This window comes from Mesoplodon densirostris, chromosome 6, assembly GCF_025265405.1.
Source record: "Mesoplodon densirostris isolate mMesDen1 chromosome 6, mMesDen1 primary haplotype, whole genome shotgun sequence".
NCBI lineage: Eukaryota > Metazoa > Chordata > Mammalia > Artiodactyla > Ziphiidae > Mesoplodon > Mesoplodon densirostris.
The window spans coordinates 51862854-51875359 of record NC_082666.1 but is presented as its reverse complement, the minus strand read 5'-3'; the positions used below and the strand labels follow the sequence as shown (position 1 = coordinate 51875359).

At 36.6% G+C, this 12506-nt stretch overlaps 1 protein-coding gene across 3 annotated transcripts in view; it reads left to right on the top strand.

The window, feature by feature from the left end:
- Positions 1-980: 980 nt before the first annotated feature.
- The window catches only part of IFT74 (intraflagellar transport 74), an 85876-nt gene continuing 74350 nt past the window's right edge, over positions 981-12506 (top strand). Inside the window, exons 1-5 of one of the 3 annotated variants that reach the window (XM_060100882.1) lie at positions 981-1170; positions 1399-1603; positions 5963-6101; positions 9820-9955; positions 12145-12193. In XM_060100882.1, the coding sequence (XP_059956865.1) occupies positions 5982-6101; positions 9820-9955; positions 12145-12193 (305 nt within the window). In that variant the 5' untranslated portion in view covers positions 981-1170; positions 1399-1603; positions 5963-5981. The other 2 variants (XM_060100880.1, XM_060100881.1) reach the window with 2 other exon arrangements.

Sequence of the window (12506 nt, the reverse complement as noted above, 5' to 3'; positions counted from 1 at the left end):
AATTGCCTTCCCCTCCAAACAATCCTTATAATACCAAAGTGGCATATTTTGGGATGGCAAATTCTACCACCCTTCACTACAGCGACCATAAGTATAACAAATGACCACTACAAATATGTTGGTCTCAAATGGAATAATTACATGAAAATGTTTTACAAACTTTGAGAACTCAATCACATGACATTATTTCATTTTGTATTGCACTGATTTTAACCTACTTGAAGGCAGGCATACAAGAGAATAAATCTGGGCATAAAAAATGTATGCAAGGGCTTCCCTGGTGGCGCAGTGGTTGAGAGTCCGCCTGCCGATGCAGGGGACACGCGTTCGTGCCCCAGTCCGGGAAGATCCCACATGCCATAGAGCGGCTAGGCCCGTGAGCCATGGCCGCTGAGCCTGCGCGTCCGGAGCCTGTGCTCCACGACGGGAGAGGCCACAACAGTGAGAGGCCCGCGTACCGCAGGAAAAAAAAAAAAAAAAAAAAAGTATGCAAGATGGGAATAATGTGAAAACATTAAAAGTTCAATATGTATGTATGTTTAGAGTTCCCATCACATTTTTTTTGAACTCCCATCATATTTAAGCTGTCTATAGGAAGACTGGAAAAAAAACAAACTGCAAGTTACTTTTATTAGAGAAAAAGGATTTCAGACGACGTAATTCTCATTTTTTTAAAAACCATGTTTAAAAACCATTTGATTTTAAAATAATTATTTTAAGACAACTTTGCTTTTAATTCAGCCCTCCTCACAAAATAACTCTGAAAGGAAGCCTAAAGGTATAAAGCTTTCAATGAAATGAAACATGGTACCAGAATCGCATCAATACTTAGTGCTGTATCGTGTATGTTGTGTTCCTTCCTTCTAACAGGAAGGAAACTACTACTTATGAGAAACAAAAAGACTGTAAAATGAATGCTGCCTACCACGGAATAACTTAAAATAATTCTTATTACTCGCCGTTTTCCCTGTCCTCCAGAGGTATCGAGGTAACAAAACTTAGTCCTCAAACCTCGCGAGAGCATTTCACTCTCGCTTCACTGAGCGAAGGCCGAGGATTAGCCAATCAGGAGGAGGGGGCCTCACCGCGACCAGCCCCCGTTGCCGGGAGACGCGAAGGCACGCGGCCACTAGGGGTGAGGCCTTGAGGGCCCAGGAAAGCTGCGCGCAGGTGAGCGGGGCGTCTCGGGTGAGCTAACGGGTTCGCGGGCCCGACTGGAGGGCTACGCGGTGGTGGAGGGCTCGGAAAGAAGTGCGAGTGCCCTTGAGTCGTGCGACTTCGCTCCTTCCGCGCCCCGCAGCGGAGCGACCTCCCTCCCTCCGCGCCCTCAGCGCCGGCGGAGGTGAGAAATCCCGGGTCCAAACTCTCCCTCTTTGCCTCCCTTGCCGATTATTTTAGCCTTGGAGATGCTGATGCGCTTCAAACAGAATAAATCCGGCTCTTAGGTGTTCTCCTCCGCCAAGGAAGTCCCATTTCTAGGCCGGCAGAGCGTGAGGAGAGACCTCAAACAGTCCCCTGAGGAGACCTGCCAAGGCGAGACCAGAGGGAACGATTCGAGCGCCTCAGAGAGAAAGTTCACTGTGGGCTGAAGGATTTACTCGAAGTAATAATAGATTTCTGTCTGTTGGTCAGAGCGGAAGGGACTTAGCAACTTTCCACTTCTTCATATATGTTAAAATGGTTGATTCGGGGAGGATAATGATTGTAATAATTAGGAGCCAGAGGTTTCATGTGAAGCATCTGGAATCATCACAACGGCTGTGCAAGCTAGAGCTCGCTGCCACACTGCAGATGAGGAAACACGTCCAGAGGGGATAATGTGTGGTAACTGACGGAGCTCCGTTAGCATCACTAAATTTTCTGGAACCTCTCTGGTTGAATAACCCCAGCGATTGTGTGAACATTTGAATGACTAACCCCGGAGTTAGTGGCATATTTGTTACCAGTGCCCCTCCCTTTTATTTTACCCGGTGGAACTGACCTAATGCTAACTAAACTTCTTCCACGATAGTAAAGCAGTGGCAAAGAAAATAAGGTGGAAATTCTATATATCGTACATTTAATTAAAGTTCCTCAGGAAAGCTGGATTAACACTGACTAATTCTGCTGGAAACAGGTTTATCGTATTAGCTTTCTCTGGGAGAAACCGTTTTGACCACAGACCTTGTCTGCCTTTCAAAAAGTTGTTTCATGAAACTCACTTTTCTATTTGCAATAATAATAGTAGTAATTTTACTACTTTGTCCGAAGAGTTCAAAACGGCAAGAAAATAGAATCACGGAGCTAGCTGGAATGGGAAGGTTGTAAGTTTGGCGTGAACATATTAAATATAAAGTGATAATGGGATATCTGAATAGAAATTCCCAATAAACAGTTGAAAACTTAGAATTGGTGCCCAGTTTAAAGGACAGAACAGGAGATACTGATTTATAATCAGTATCTAGTTCAAGTTATAAGAGTAATCAGCCTAGTTCAAGTTATAAGAAAAGGATGAAATATTATGGAGAGACGAGAAGTAATCCAAGGGCTGATCATGAATGATGCTAAGGAAAGCCAGGGAAGAAGTACTGGGCATGGGCTATAGAAACTGAGAAACCATTTTAGTTTGAGAAATGATTTGTTTCCTTTTTAATAATTTAGTAAATTTTTGTAACTGGCAACGCCTTCATGTGGGAAGAAATTCCGACGGTACAAAAGAACAAAGTTTTTGCCTGGCCCTGAGATATATGCTGGGGATATAAAGATGAATAGGATCCAGCTCTTGCCTTCAAGGTAGAGAAATACTTAAGCAGATTATTTCAATTGGTGTGATAGGTCCTGGGATAGAGATGTGTATGGATCCATTGTAGCATTTAGGTCAGCCCTGTAAATTCAAATTGAAGAAGGTGGGGGTGGTTATGGTCTGGTTGGTGAAGGATTCCTAGGGAGGATAACAGGCAAGATGTGTGTTATGCAAGGGGACCACTCAGGAGGCCAGTATAATAATCCACTTGAGTCCATGAGGCCATGAACAGTACTGTAGGAATGGAGAGGAAGTTAGATTTTAAACATTTAGGCATAAAATCAGTAGTATTATTTCATTAGCTATGGGAAATGAGGGAGAGGGAGAAATCAAGGACTACGTTTCTGACTTGTGTGGCTAGGAGCTGTACCAAGAGGAAGAGCAAATCTGGGGGAGATGACAATGAGTTTACATTTAGATATATTTATTTTGAAATACTGATGATATATTGAAGTGGAAATGTCAAGTAATTATTTGGATATAAACACCTTGGAGTGTGAGAAGTCAGGACTGGAGATACGGTGTTGTGAGTCATTAGCTGATTAATTGTTAAAACCCTGAGTGTAGATGAGGTGGCACAAAGAGAGCTTAAAGAGAAAAAAGAAAAATAGACTGTGGATGATATCTTGAGAAATGCTGCTAATAAAGGCAGGGAGAATAAGATGGAGACTGAAAAAGGAGAAACAGAGGAGGGGAGTGTCACGGAGATGGTTTCATGTAGGAGTGGACACCCGTAACAGAGATGACATTTACATTCCTAGCTGCATTGGCAGGAACCATTTGAATGGAATAGTAGGAATCCAGGAGATAGAGGAAGTGGAAAAAGTAGAGAATAATGAGTATAAGCTGTTTTTTTAGAGTTTCCCTGTGTAGAAAAAGGACATATAAGACTGTATTAAAGGTGGTTTCAGGATCAAGAAATTAGTTTTTAAGGTTAGGAAAGAATGGAACATGATAACAGACTGAAAGAAAGGAGAAAGTTTAAAGACATACGTAAGAGCTGGATAATGCTCCAAAGGAAATTGGGGCAGGGGTGAGGGAGAAGGAGGTTGGCAAGGAGAGGGAAGCTAATGTCCCAGAGGTATGGGATCAAGAGGATAAATCAGAATAGAGACTGATCTTGAATGAGAGAAAGGATGGCTATTGAGATTGGAGGTCAGGGTGGATATAGGTAAGTTTATGTGCTCCAAATGTGATAGATTTCATGTCTTAATTTTCTCAATTATGAAATTGAGTCATCTGCTGAGAGTGGCAGGAACAGACTTAATTAGAAAAGTGGTTAAGAATTGGAATCATCAAGGACAGAGTAGCTTATAAAGGATAAATAAAATAATTTCTGAGATGAGGGTCCATCTGAATTTGGTTACTATGGCTTTGCAGTTCTCCAGTCTGTATAGTCTTGGGATTTCCATCAACAGTGTTCAGCAGTCCAGGTTGAATGTAGAGAATGGTTTCTGATTTTTCCAGAAGGGTTGAAGAAGAGTTCGAGGATGCAAATTTGTTGATGGTGCTCATGAGACAGTAATTTAATATTGAGAAGGAAAGGAGTCCTTGAAACTAACCTCCTCAAGGTCACTAATGGTTTCTTGGTTGGGGATTCCAATGGACATTTCAGTATTCATCTTACTTGAATTCCCAGCAGAAAATGGCATTGACCACTCCTGCCTTTTCTTGGCATCTCCGACACATACTCCTGGTTTTTTGTTTGCTTTCTGAGTCTTCGTTTTCAGTCTCTTATACTAGTTTCTCCTCTTCTGTGCAATCTCTAGGTATTGACATTCCTGAGGCCAGAGTCTTGGGCACTCTTTTTCTCCATATTCTCTCTCTAGTTCTTTCTCCATATTCTCTCTCTCAGTATCTTTAAAACTCTTTTGAACATGACTTATAATAGGACATATATTTTACATTATAGACCAGTATACACATATGTGTAAATTTGTATAAATATAACTGAAAAAAAATTAATGAAACAGTACTCTTCCTATGTGCAGTGAACTCTCTTGTATTTTCTATTTTATTTCATATTTAAGCCATATTGGTCATAACCTGCTAAATTGTTTTCATAAGCTACTAATAGGTTGTGACCCATAATTTTAAAATGCTATTTTAAATTATTAGCCAAAACTTTAAATAATAATATATTCTGATGAGTAAAGGAGGGGGCTGGTAAACTGGGAGAGAATGAGTGAATAAAGGAAATAGTTTAAGGGGAGGTATAGTGAGAATAAAGGTGAGAAAAAAGAAGGAGAGGAAATTAAGGCCAGAGAATAAAGTATTTCAATGAAGATATTTGAGATGAAGCAATTCCAGATGATGACAAGCTCCAGCTCTGGCCATGGCTATGAATAGAGTGACTAAAATAGAGTTGAAATGATTACTGAAATTTAGGTCAGGGAACTGTGAAGCTAGAATGTTACATATTGAATCCAGTATCCATATGGAAGTCATCCAGGGTGTTGGTGGTACTGGAATAGAGGACTGTGAACAAAAGACTTTAGTAAACATGGAGAGAATAGGAGGTCCCTAGATAAAAGCAACCAAGAAAGATCCAAGGCAATATAGTTGCATTATTTGGTCCTCAAGGGAAGAGAATCCTGTTTAGTTTTTAAAAACTTGGAAGAATAATGTTTTGACAGTGACATTGTGGAGCAAGGAGAGTGCGATGTACTCCTTTGCTTTGGAATTGTGGGACAGGAAGCTAAAACAGCCTTCACTACCAAAAGCATTTTCAGGAGAAGATGGGAACCTGTTAAGGCAAAGTGTAAAAGGAACTATTTTTAATAGGATTGAGAATATAAAGGAGTTTATTATAGACCAGAAATCACAGAGAAAATATCGGCAGAGAAGAATGATACTGGTTTTGCTGGGAGAGAGAAAGCTTACTAGAGTATGGGATGAGAGTCCAAGAGAGAAAGATATCTAGAGGGGCTTGCATTTTGATAAGATAACAGGGAAATGAGGAGGGCATGTTGTAATAAATGATTTCGTGGTTCTAAATCGAACATTAATGTCAAATCTGAACAGAATTAAAGCAAGCTCAACCTTGTACATAGTGATACCTGGAATGGCAATTTGCAAGAAAAGTCATCATGGATTAAATGTTTGAAGGAAGGGTATGCAGGTCACTACTATCTTGCTACAGAAGATACCAAAGGAGACCTATTCCTTGTTTCCAAACAGTGGTTAAAGTGAGCAAGCAATGGCCAGTAATCACCAACCTTCAGCAGCTCGCCCTGTTTCTCGAGGTGGGATTGGATTGACAGGAAGGCCTCCTTCTGGAATACGGCCCCCATCAGGAAATATTCGAGTGGCAACTGGAGTAAGTTTAAAACAAATAATTGAATTATTATGCGTATATCCTGGTAGAATTTGGGAAGCTTGTCTATAATAAGAGATTCTTCTTTGTTTTTCTTTATAAAGAAAACATACTATTATATAAGTATGTTTTTTGGAAAACATCTAGAAGTATAAATGTGGGAGAATGTTTGAAAGACACTGTTAAGAGAAAGAGGCCTGCTCATGCTGATATTCAAATTTATTTTAAAGCTACAATAATTTAAGTGATATTGTGTATTGGTGCCAAAACCAAGTGAAATGGAAAAGACCAGAAATGGAATCAGGCATGTAAGAATTTAATTAATGATTAAGGTGGCATTTCAAATTAGTTGGAAAAACATGGAGTATTCAGTAGTGCACTCAAATAACTGGTAAACCATTTGTTTTAAAAAAAACCAAATGTTTTAAAAAAATCCCTCCCTCACACAGAATTCTAGATATTTTAGAAATTTTATATTTAAAAAATGAAACCATAAATGTATTAGAGGAAAATATAGGTAAGTATTTTGTATAAACTTGGCGTAGGCTAGGCCTTTGTAAAAATAACAGGAAATATCGAGTACTGAAAGGGAAAGTTTTGTTTTTTTTTTCTCGGTTCGCGGGCCTCTCACTGCTGTGGCCTCTCCCATTGCGGAGCACAGGTTCCGGACGCGCAGGCTCAGCGGCCGTGACTCACGGGCCCAACCGCTCTGCGGCATGTGGGATCTTCCCAGACCCGGACACGAACCGGTGTCCCTTGCATCGGCAGGCGGACTCTCAACCACTGCGCCACCAGGGAAGCCCGGAAAGTGTTTTTATATTTATACATTTGAATTTACAGAAATTGAAAACATCATAAAAAGGTTAAAAGAAAAATGACAAACTGGTTAAAAAAAAAGTATTTGCAACATATATGTCATGCATAGAGTTCAGACTCTTAAAATGAAAAAGGAAAGTTTACTCATTTGTAAAAGCTCTTTCTGTATTAAAGCTATAAATCCTATGTCCAATCAAAATTCCTTGAGATTTCTCTTGGGGTAGGGGAAGGAATATCATTGTAACACTATTCTAACATTCACCTAGAACGGTACAAAGGCAAAAATAAGAAAAAGTACAATACTCTAATATAAAAATATAAGTAATAAGTAAAACAGTGTTCTGGTTGCTACAGCAGCCTAGAAATAAACTCTAGTAAATGTTAAGAGCTTAATGTAAGATAGAGAGTGTCATAAATCAGTGAATCAGTAAGAGAAACACACCACATTAGAAAGAATTGGTAAACTTTATAAGCTGATAATTCTAACCAGAATAATATCCTGTAAGGATATTTATTACATTTTCATTATAAGTATAATAGTGAAAATTTGAGAACAGCCTAAATGGCCTTACAACAGGTTAATCTTAAATAAATTATGATATGTCTATCCCTATAATCGGCTATTAAGTAGCCTTTAAAAATTATTTTCAAAAAAAATTCAGGAAATAATATATCTTTATAGTACAGTATTAAGTGAAAAAAGCAGTGTGGTGTCAGTTTAACATAAAGCTATATATATATTTACATTTACATAGAAAGAAGTGAATACACCAAAATATTCATAGTTATTTCTCTGATGCTCACAAGAGATGGTTTTGCCTATCTCAAGGTGCCTGTGAGGTACTCAAGGTTGGACGGTAGACTAATTGCAAACTAGAGATAATGCTGGGTCCTGTGTTTAAATCATAAGAAGAGCAGCAATGTTTGGAGGGAATAATTTTGTTAAAGTTAGGTTTTCTTAAAGTTTTAAGATTTTTCTAGAGTTTTAGGTAATATTATCAACATCATCAACAACTTATACTGAAATGATTTTTCTAAAGTCTTCATATATATGGTACTGAGCTAGGGTATCTTTTTCTATTATTCTAATAGTAAGAATTTATGCTTGTTAAATATTTATAAAAGGAATCTGAAATATATTGGCCACCTACTGTTTGCCAGGTGCTTTAACTAATTTTTGCAATTACTAAAATAGTAATGCTTGTTGTAAAACATGCAAAGGAAAAGTGTCAGAGTTCCCTCCTTCTACCTTAGGTATAACCATTGTCTAAGGTGTGATGTGTATCCTTCTAGACCTTTTTCTATCCATTTACAAACACTAACACACATCCATATATAATTGTATGGTTTTAGTATTTTCCAAAATGAGGACAGTGCTATATGTATACATTGTTATTTATCTTGTCCTTTTCTTTCAATAATGTATTGTAAATATATTTCTGTGTGAATACATGAATATCTACTACATTCTTTTTAATGTGTGCAGTTTTTTGGGGTATTTTTGTGGTACGCGGGCCTCTCACTGCTGTGGCCTCTCCCGGTGAGGAGCATAGGCTCCGGACGTGCAGGCTCAGCGGCCATGGCTCACGGGCCCAGCCGCCCTGCGGCATGTAGGATCTTCCCCGACGGGGACACGAACCCGTGTCCCCTGCATCGGCAGGCGGACTGTCAACCACTGCGCCACCAGGGAAGCCCTGTGCAGTTTTAATTTATGCTTTCTTCTCTATACTTTCATCTGGTAATTTTTTTTAAAGTGATATAGTTATTTGAGTGGCTGTCATAATTATGCTTGCATAGAGCCAAAGAGGAAATTATTCAGAAGGTTTATCCAAGGAGAGATTTAGCATTCTTTCCCAAAGATGACTCAGATAATCCTGAACTCATTTCACTTGAATTTGTCGTTGACAGTATTCCTGTATACAATGTATTCCTTGAAATGTGTTACTGTTCCTGGCCCCCATACTCAAATTAATTACCAAGTACTTTTCAGAGTCACTTGAGAACTATGTTAGCTGATAGAATTTGAGGCTACCAGCTAAAGGAATTAAAAACAATCAAAATCAACCAGAATGGTTGTATCTAACCTCTATCTAAAATTTCTACTACATATTTAAATCTACTACTTTATTCTTTGGCAGAGAGTGAGAAAAAAGAAAAGAGAGAAAGGAAGATAAACAAAAGAAGGATATCTTGGAACAGTTTCCGGCTGTCCTTTATACCTTCCCATGCCTGTACATACTATATGAACTGACAACAAGGGAGTCTTTTGACCTTATCTCAGGATGTATAATATTACATTAGATTCTGCAGACCTGAAGTAGAGAATCATGTAGAGTAATAATATGAATGCTTGCTGAATGATGGAAACTCTTTAATACTTATATGGCTATCTTGTGATGTAAATATATCTTTTTTTCCTCAAGATGAAAATTTCTTTATTTTTTTCTGATTTTAATGGTAATATATACTTACTGTAATAATGTTGAAAATATGAAATTATATAAAACATAAAATAAAAATGAACTATTATATTATTATATAGGGATAAACTTTGTTACTATTTTTTAATGTAATCCTCCAGACTTTATTTTACAAAAATGGAATTATAACCATTTCCTATGGTTAAATAAGAACAAATAGGTGGACACTTTGCTCCTTTCCAGTTTGGGAGTACTATAAATACATCTACAAATAGAATTTTAAATTTTAAAGAAATGTATTATTTAATTATCGTAGAATTTTAGATGTTAATTTTATTTAATATTTCAGCCATTTAAAATGTAAGGAAAATTTTACAAATTATATAGAATCTTAGTTTTTTTTAATATTCTCTTTGCAGTCTTAACAATATTAGAGGCACAGTCTTTTTCTTGTTTATTAAAACTGAATCTTGTTTGTCATTTAGATGCCACCTGGAACAGCAAGACTGGGCTCTCGTGGTGGTCCCATAGGGACAGTAGGGGTTCTGTCCTCTCAAATCAAAGTTGCTGATCGTCCTGTGACACAACAAGGTTTGAGTGGAATGAAAACTGGGATGAAAGGTATCTATTTTAAGAAGAGTATATTTTGTACAAGTATTACAGTATCATATTACTAAATCAGAATTGTAGACTGAAGGAGGCTATTTTACTCAATTCTTATTCCTTGATTCACAGAATTGTAAGGGTTAAATAAAAGAGTGAATGTGAAAATTCATTGTGAACTAGGGAGTTATATACATATACTAGCTATTTTAATCTTCATTTTTCTTAACATAAAAATTTGCTATAACTTTTCCTAAATTGAAGTGTAGTTGATTTACAATATCATGTTAATTTCAGGTGTACAGCATAGTGTTATATATACATCAGTTATATATACATACATATGTATATATATACTCCTTTTCAGATTCTTTTCCCTTATAGGTTATTACAAAATATTGAGTATAGTTTCTTGTGCTATACAGTAGGTTCTTGTTGGTAAACTTTGCTATAACTTGAAGAAATGTGAAATAATTTGAAGAAAAGAAAAGCTCAGGAATAAAAATTAGATTTCTAGTACTATATAGAAATATTCTGAAATACTTTTTTCTTTTTCTTTGGTTTCTATACCAAAATGACACTGGTAAGGTATTTGTGTATTTATGAGTAGTGAGTCAAGAAGTGTTACTTTGGGTAATAATATTCCATTATAATGCTTAAGTAAGGAAGTAAGGCTAACACATAGATTTATACTACATCTCTCATTATGCCTCTCTGTGTTTAGAAAGGCATAATAATAACACTATATGTTATAATTCAGAAAGTTGGTCTATAATATATATATAATTCAAAGCATGGTAAACTGTTTTATAATGAGTTTTTTATTTTCTGTATTTGTGCAAATGACTTCTCAGGGATGAAGTTACTCTACTGGTACAAAATTAATTAGAAGATGTCATACTACCTTCTGTAATACAGTATATCATGCCTTTCAGGAGACTTAAATTTTCTTACTTGTATTATAATACCCTTAGCTCACTAAATATTAAAAACCAATTGATTACTGGACTTCCCTGGTGGTCCAGTGGTTAAGACTCCATGCTTCTGATGTATGGGGCGTGGGTTCAATCCCTGGTTGGGGAATAAGATCCTACAAGCTGTGTGGCGTGGCCAAAAGATGAAAAAAAAAACCAGTTGATTATTTAGAAATGCTTGCTTAATAATTATCAATACTGTGAAGGAAAATGAGTCAAAATTTTTTAGTTGTTTAGTCTTTAAAAATGTCTTCATAGAAGCATTTATATATTACTTATTTAAAAACGGGTAGAAACATACTGCAATTCTATAGAGAATTCATCAAATTTTATTACTGTATTAATTTCTGCTTTAAAACAGATTCAGTATCATTTAAGGTAGTCATTTTCTACTTCAAAGCCTTGTGCGAAAGAGTTCTGATTGTTACCATCATGCACCACTATCTGCTGTGACTTTTGCTCTTACCTGTTCCAGTTTCTCATTTCCCATTCTAGTGAGACATTCTTTCCCTCTTCTCAGCATAGACCTCAGTCAGTAAGTACTCCCTAGCCATTTCTCTCATGCCTTCCAGGGCACTTCACCTCTCTCAAAGTTTGGGACATTTAACCTAGGAATACTTTTTTTAGTCCTACTGAAATGTAAGATTATGTTTCTTTCTAAAAAGTCTCTGAAAAAATTATGTAAAATTATAATATCTTGCCTACATTGAGAAATTTGTAGTCTAAATCTGCACTGTCCATTATGATAGCCAATAGCTATATATGGCTATTTAAATTTAAATTAATTAAAATTAGGTAAAATAAAAATTCACTTCCCAGCAGCACCAGCCATATTTCAAGTGGTCAGTATTCCCATGCAGCTACTTTATTGGACAGTGCTGCTATAGAATATTTCCATTGTTGCAGAAAGTTCTTTTGGTTAGCCCTGTTCTAGACCCCCTTAGACCCAGTTTCCATTCAGCCAACCTGACCTGTAGAGTCCACTGTTTTTGTTTTTTTTGAGTCCACTGTCCTAACACTCTTTGTGGTCTTAATTCAAGCTTCCATTATGTCATGATGCTAAGATATTAGCTCTCTTTTCTATTTCAGTGCTTCTTCCTTATTTTCAGATTTACTGGGGCATTTGTGAGCACTATTAGAGAACTGTTGAGTCTAATTCTGGTTGTGCTTTGGATTTGCTATTTTGGTGGCATTTTCAAACTGAACACTAATACTTAAAAAAATGTTTTTTAGGTCCCCAGAGGCAAATTTTAGACAAATCTTATTATCTTGGGCTTCTTCGGTATGTTAAATACTTTTTTTTCTATGCATGATCATGAAGTTTTAACTACGGTACTTATTAAGATAATTAGATTGTAAAGCAAATATACTCCAATAAAGAGGAAAAAAAGATAATTAGGTGTCTGTTAATTCCTAAGAATTTTGTATTCTAACATCATTTTTGGTTAATTTAGCTGTAAATAGATGTCATCACAAAATGTGGTGATACAGTTAGGCTGAGGTTTTAAATTTTATGTATTTGAATGTATGTGAACTATATATTTCAAGTTCACTCTTTTTCATTTAATAATAATAATCTTTTATGCTTCTTTCAC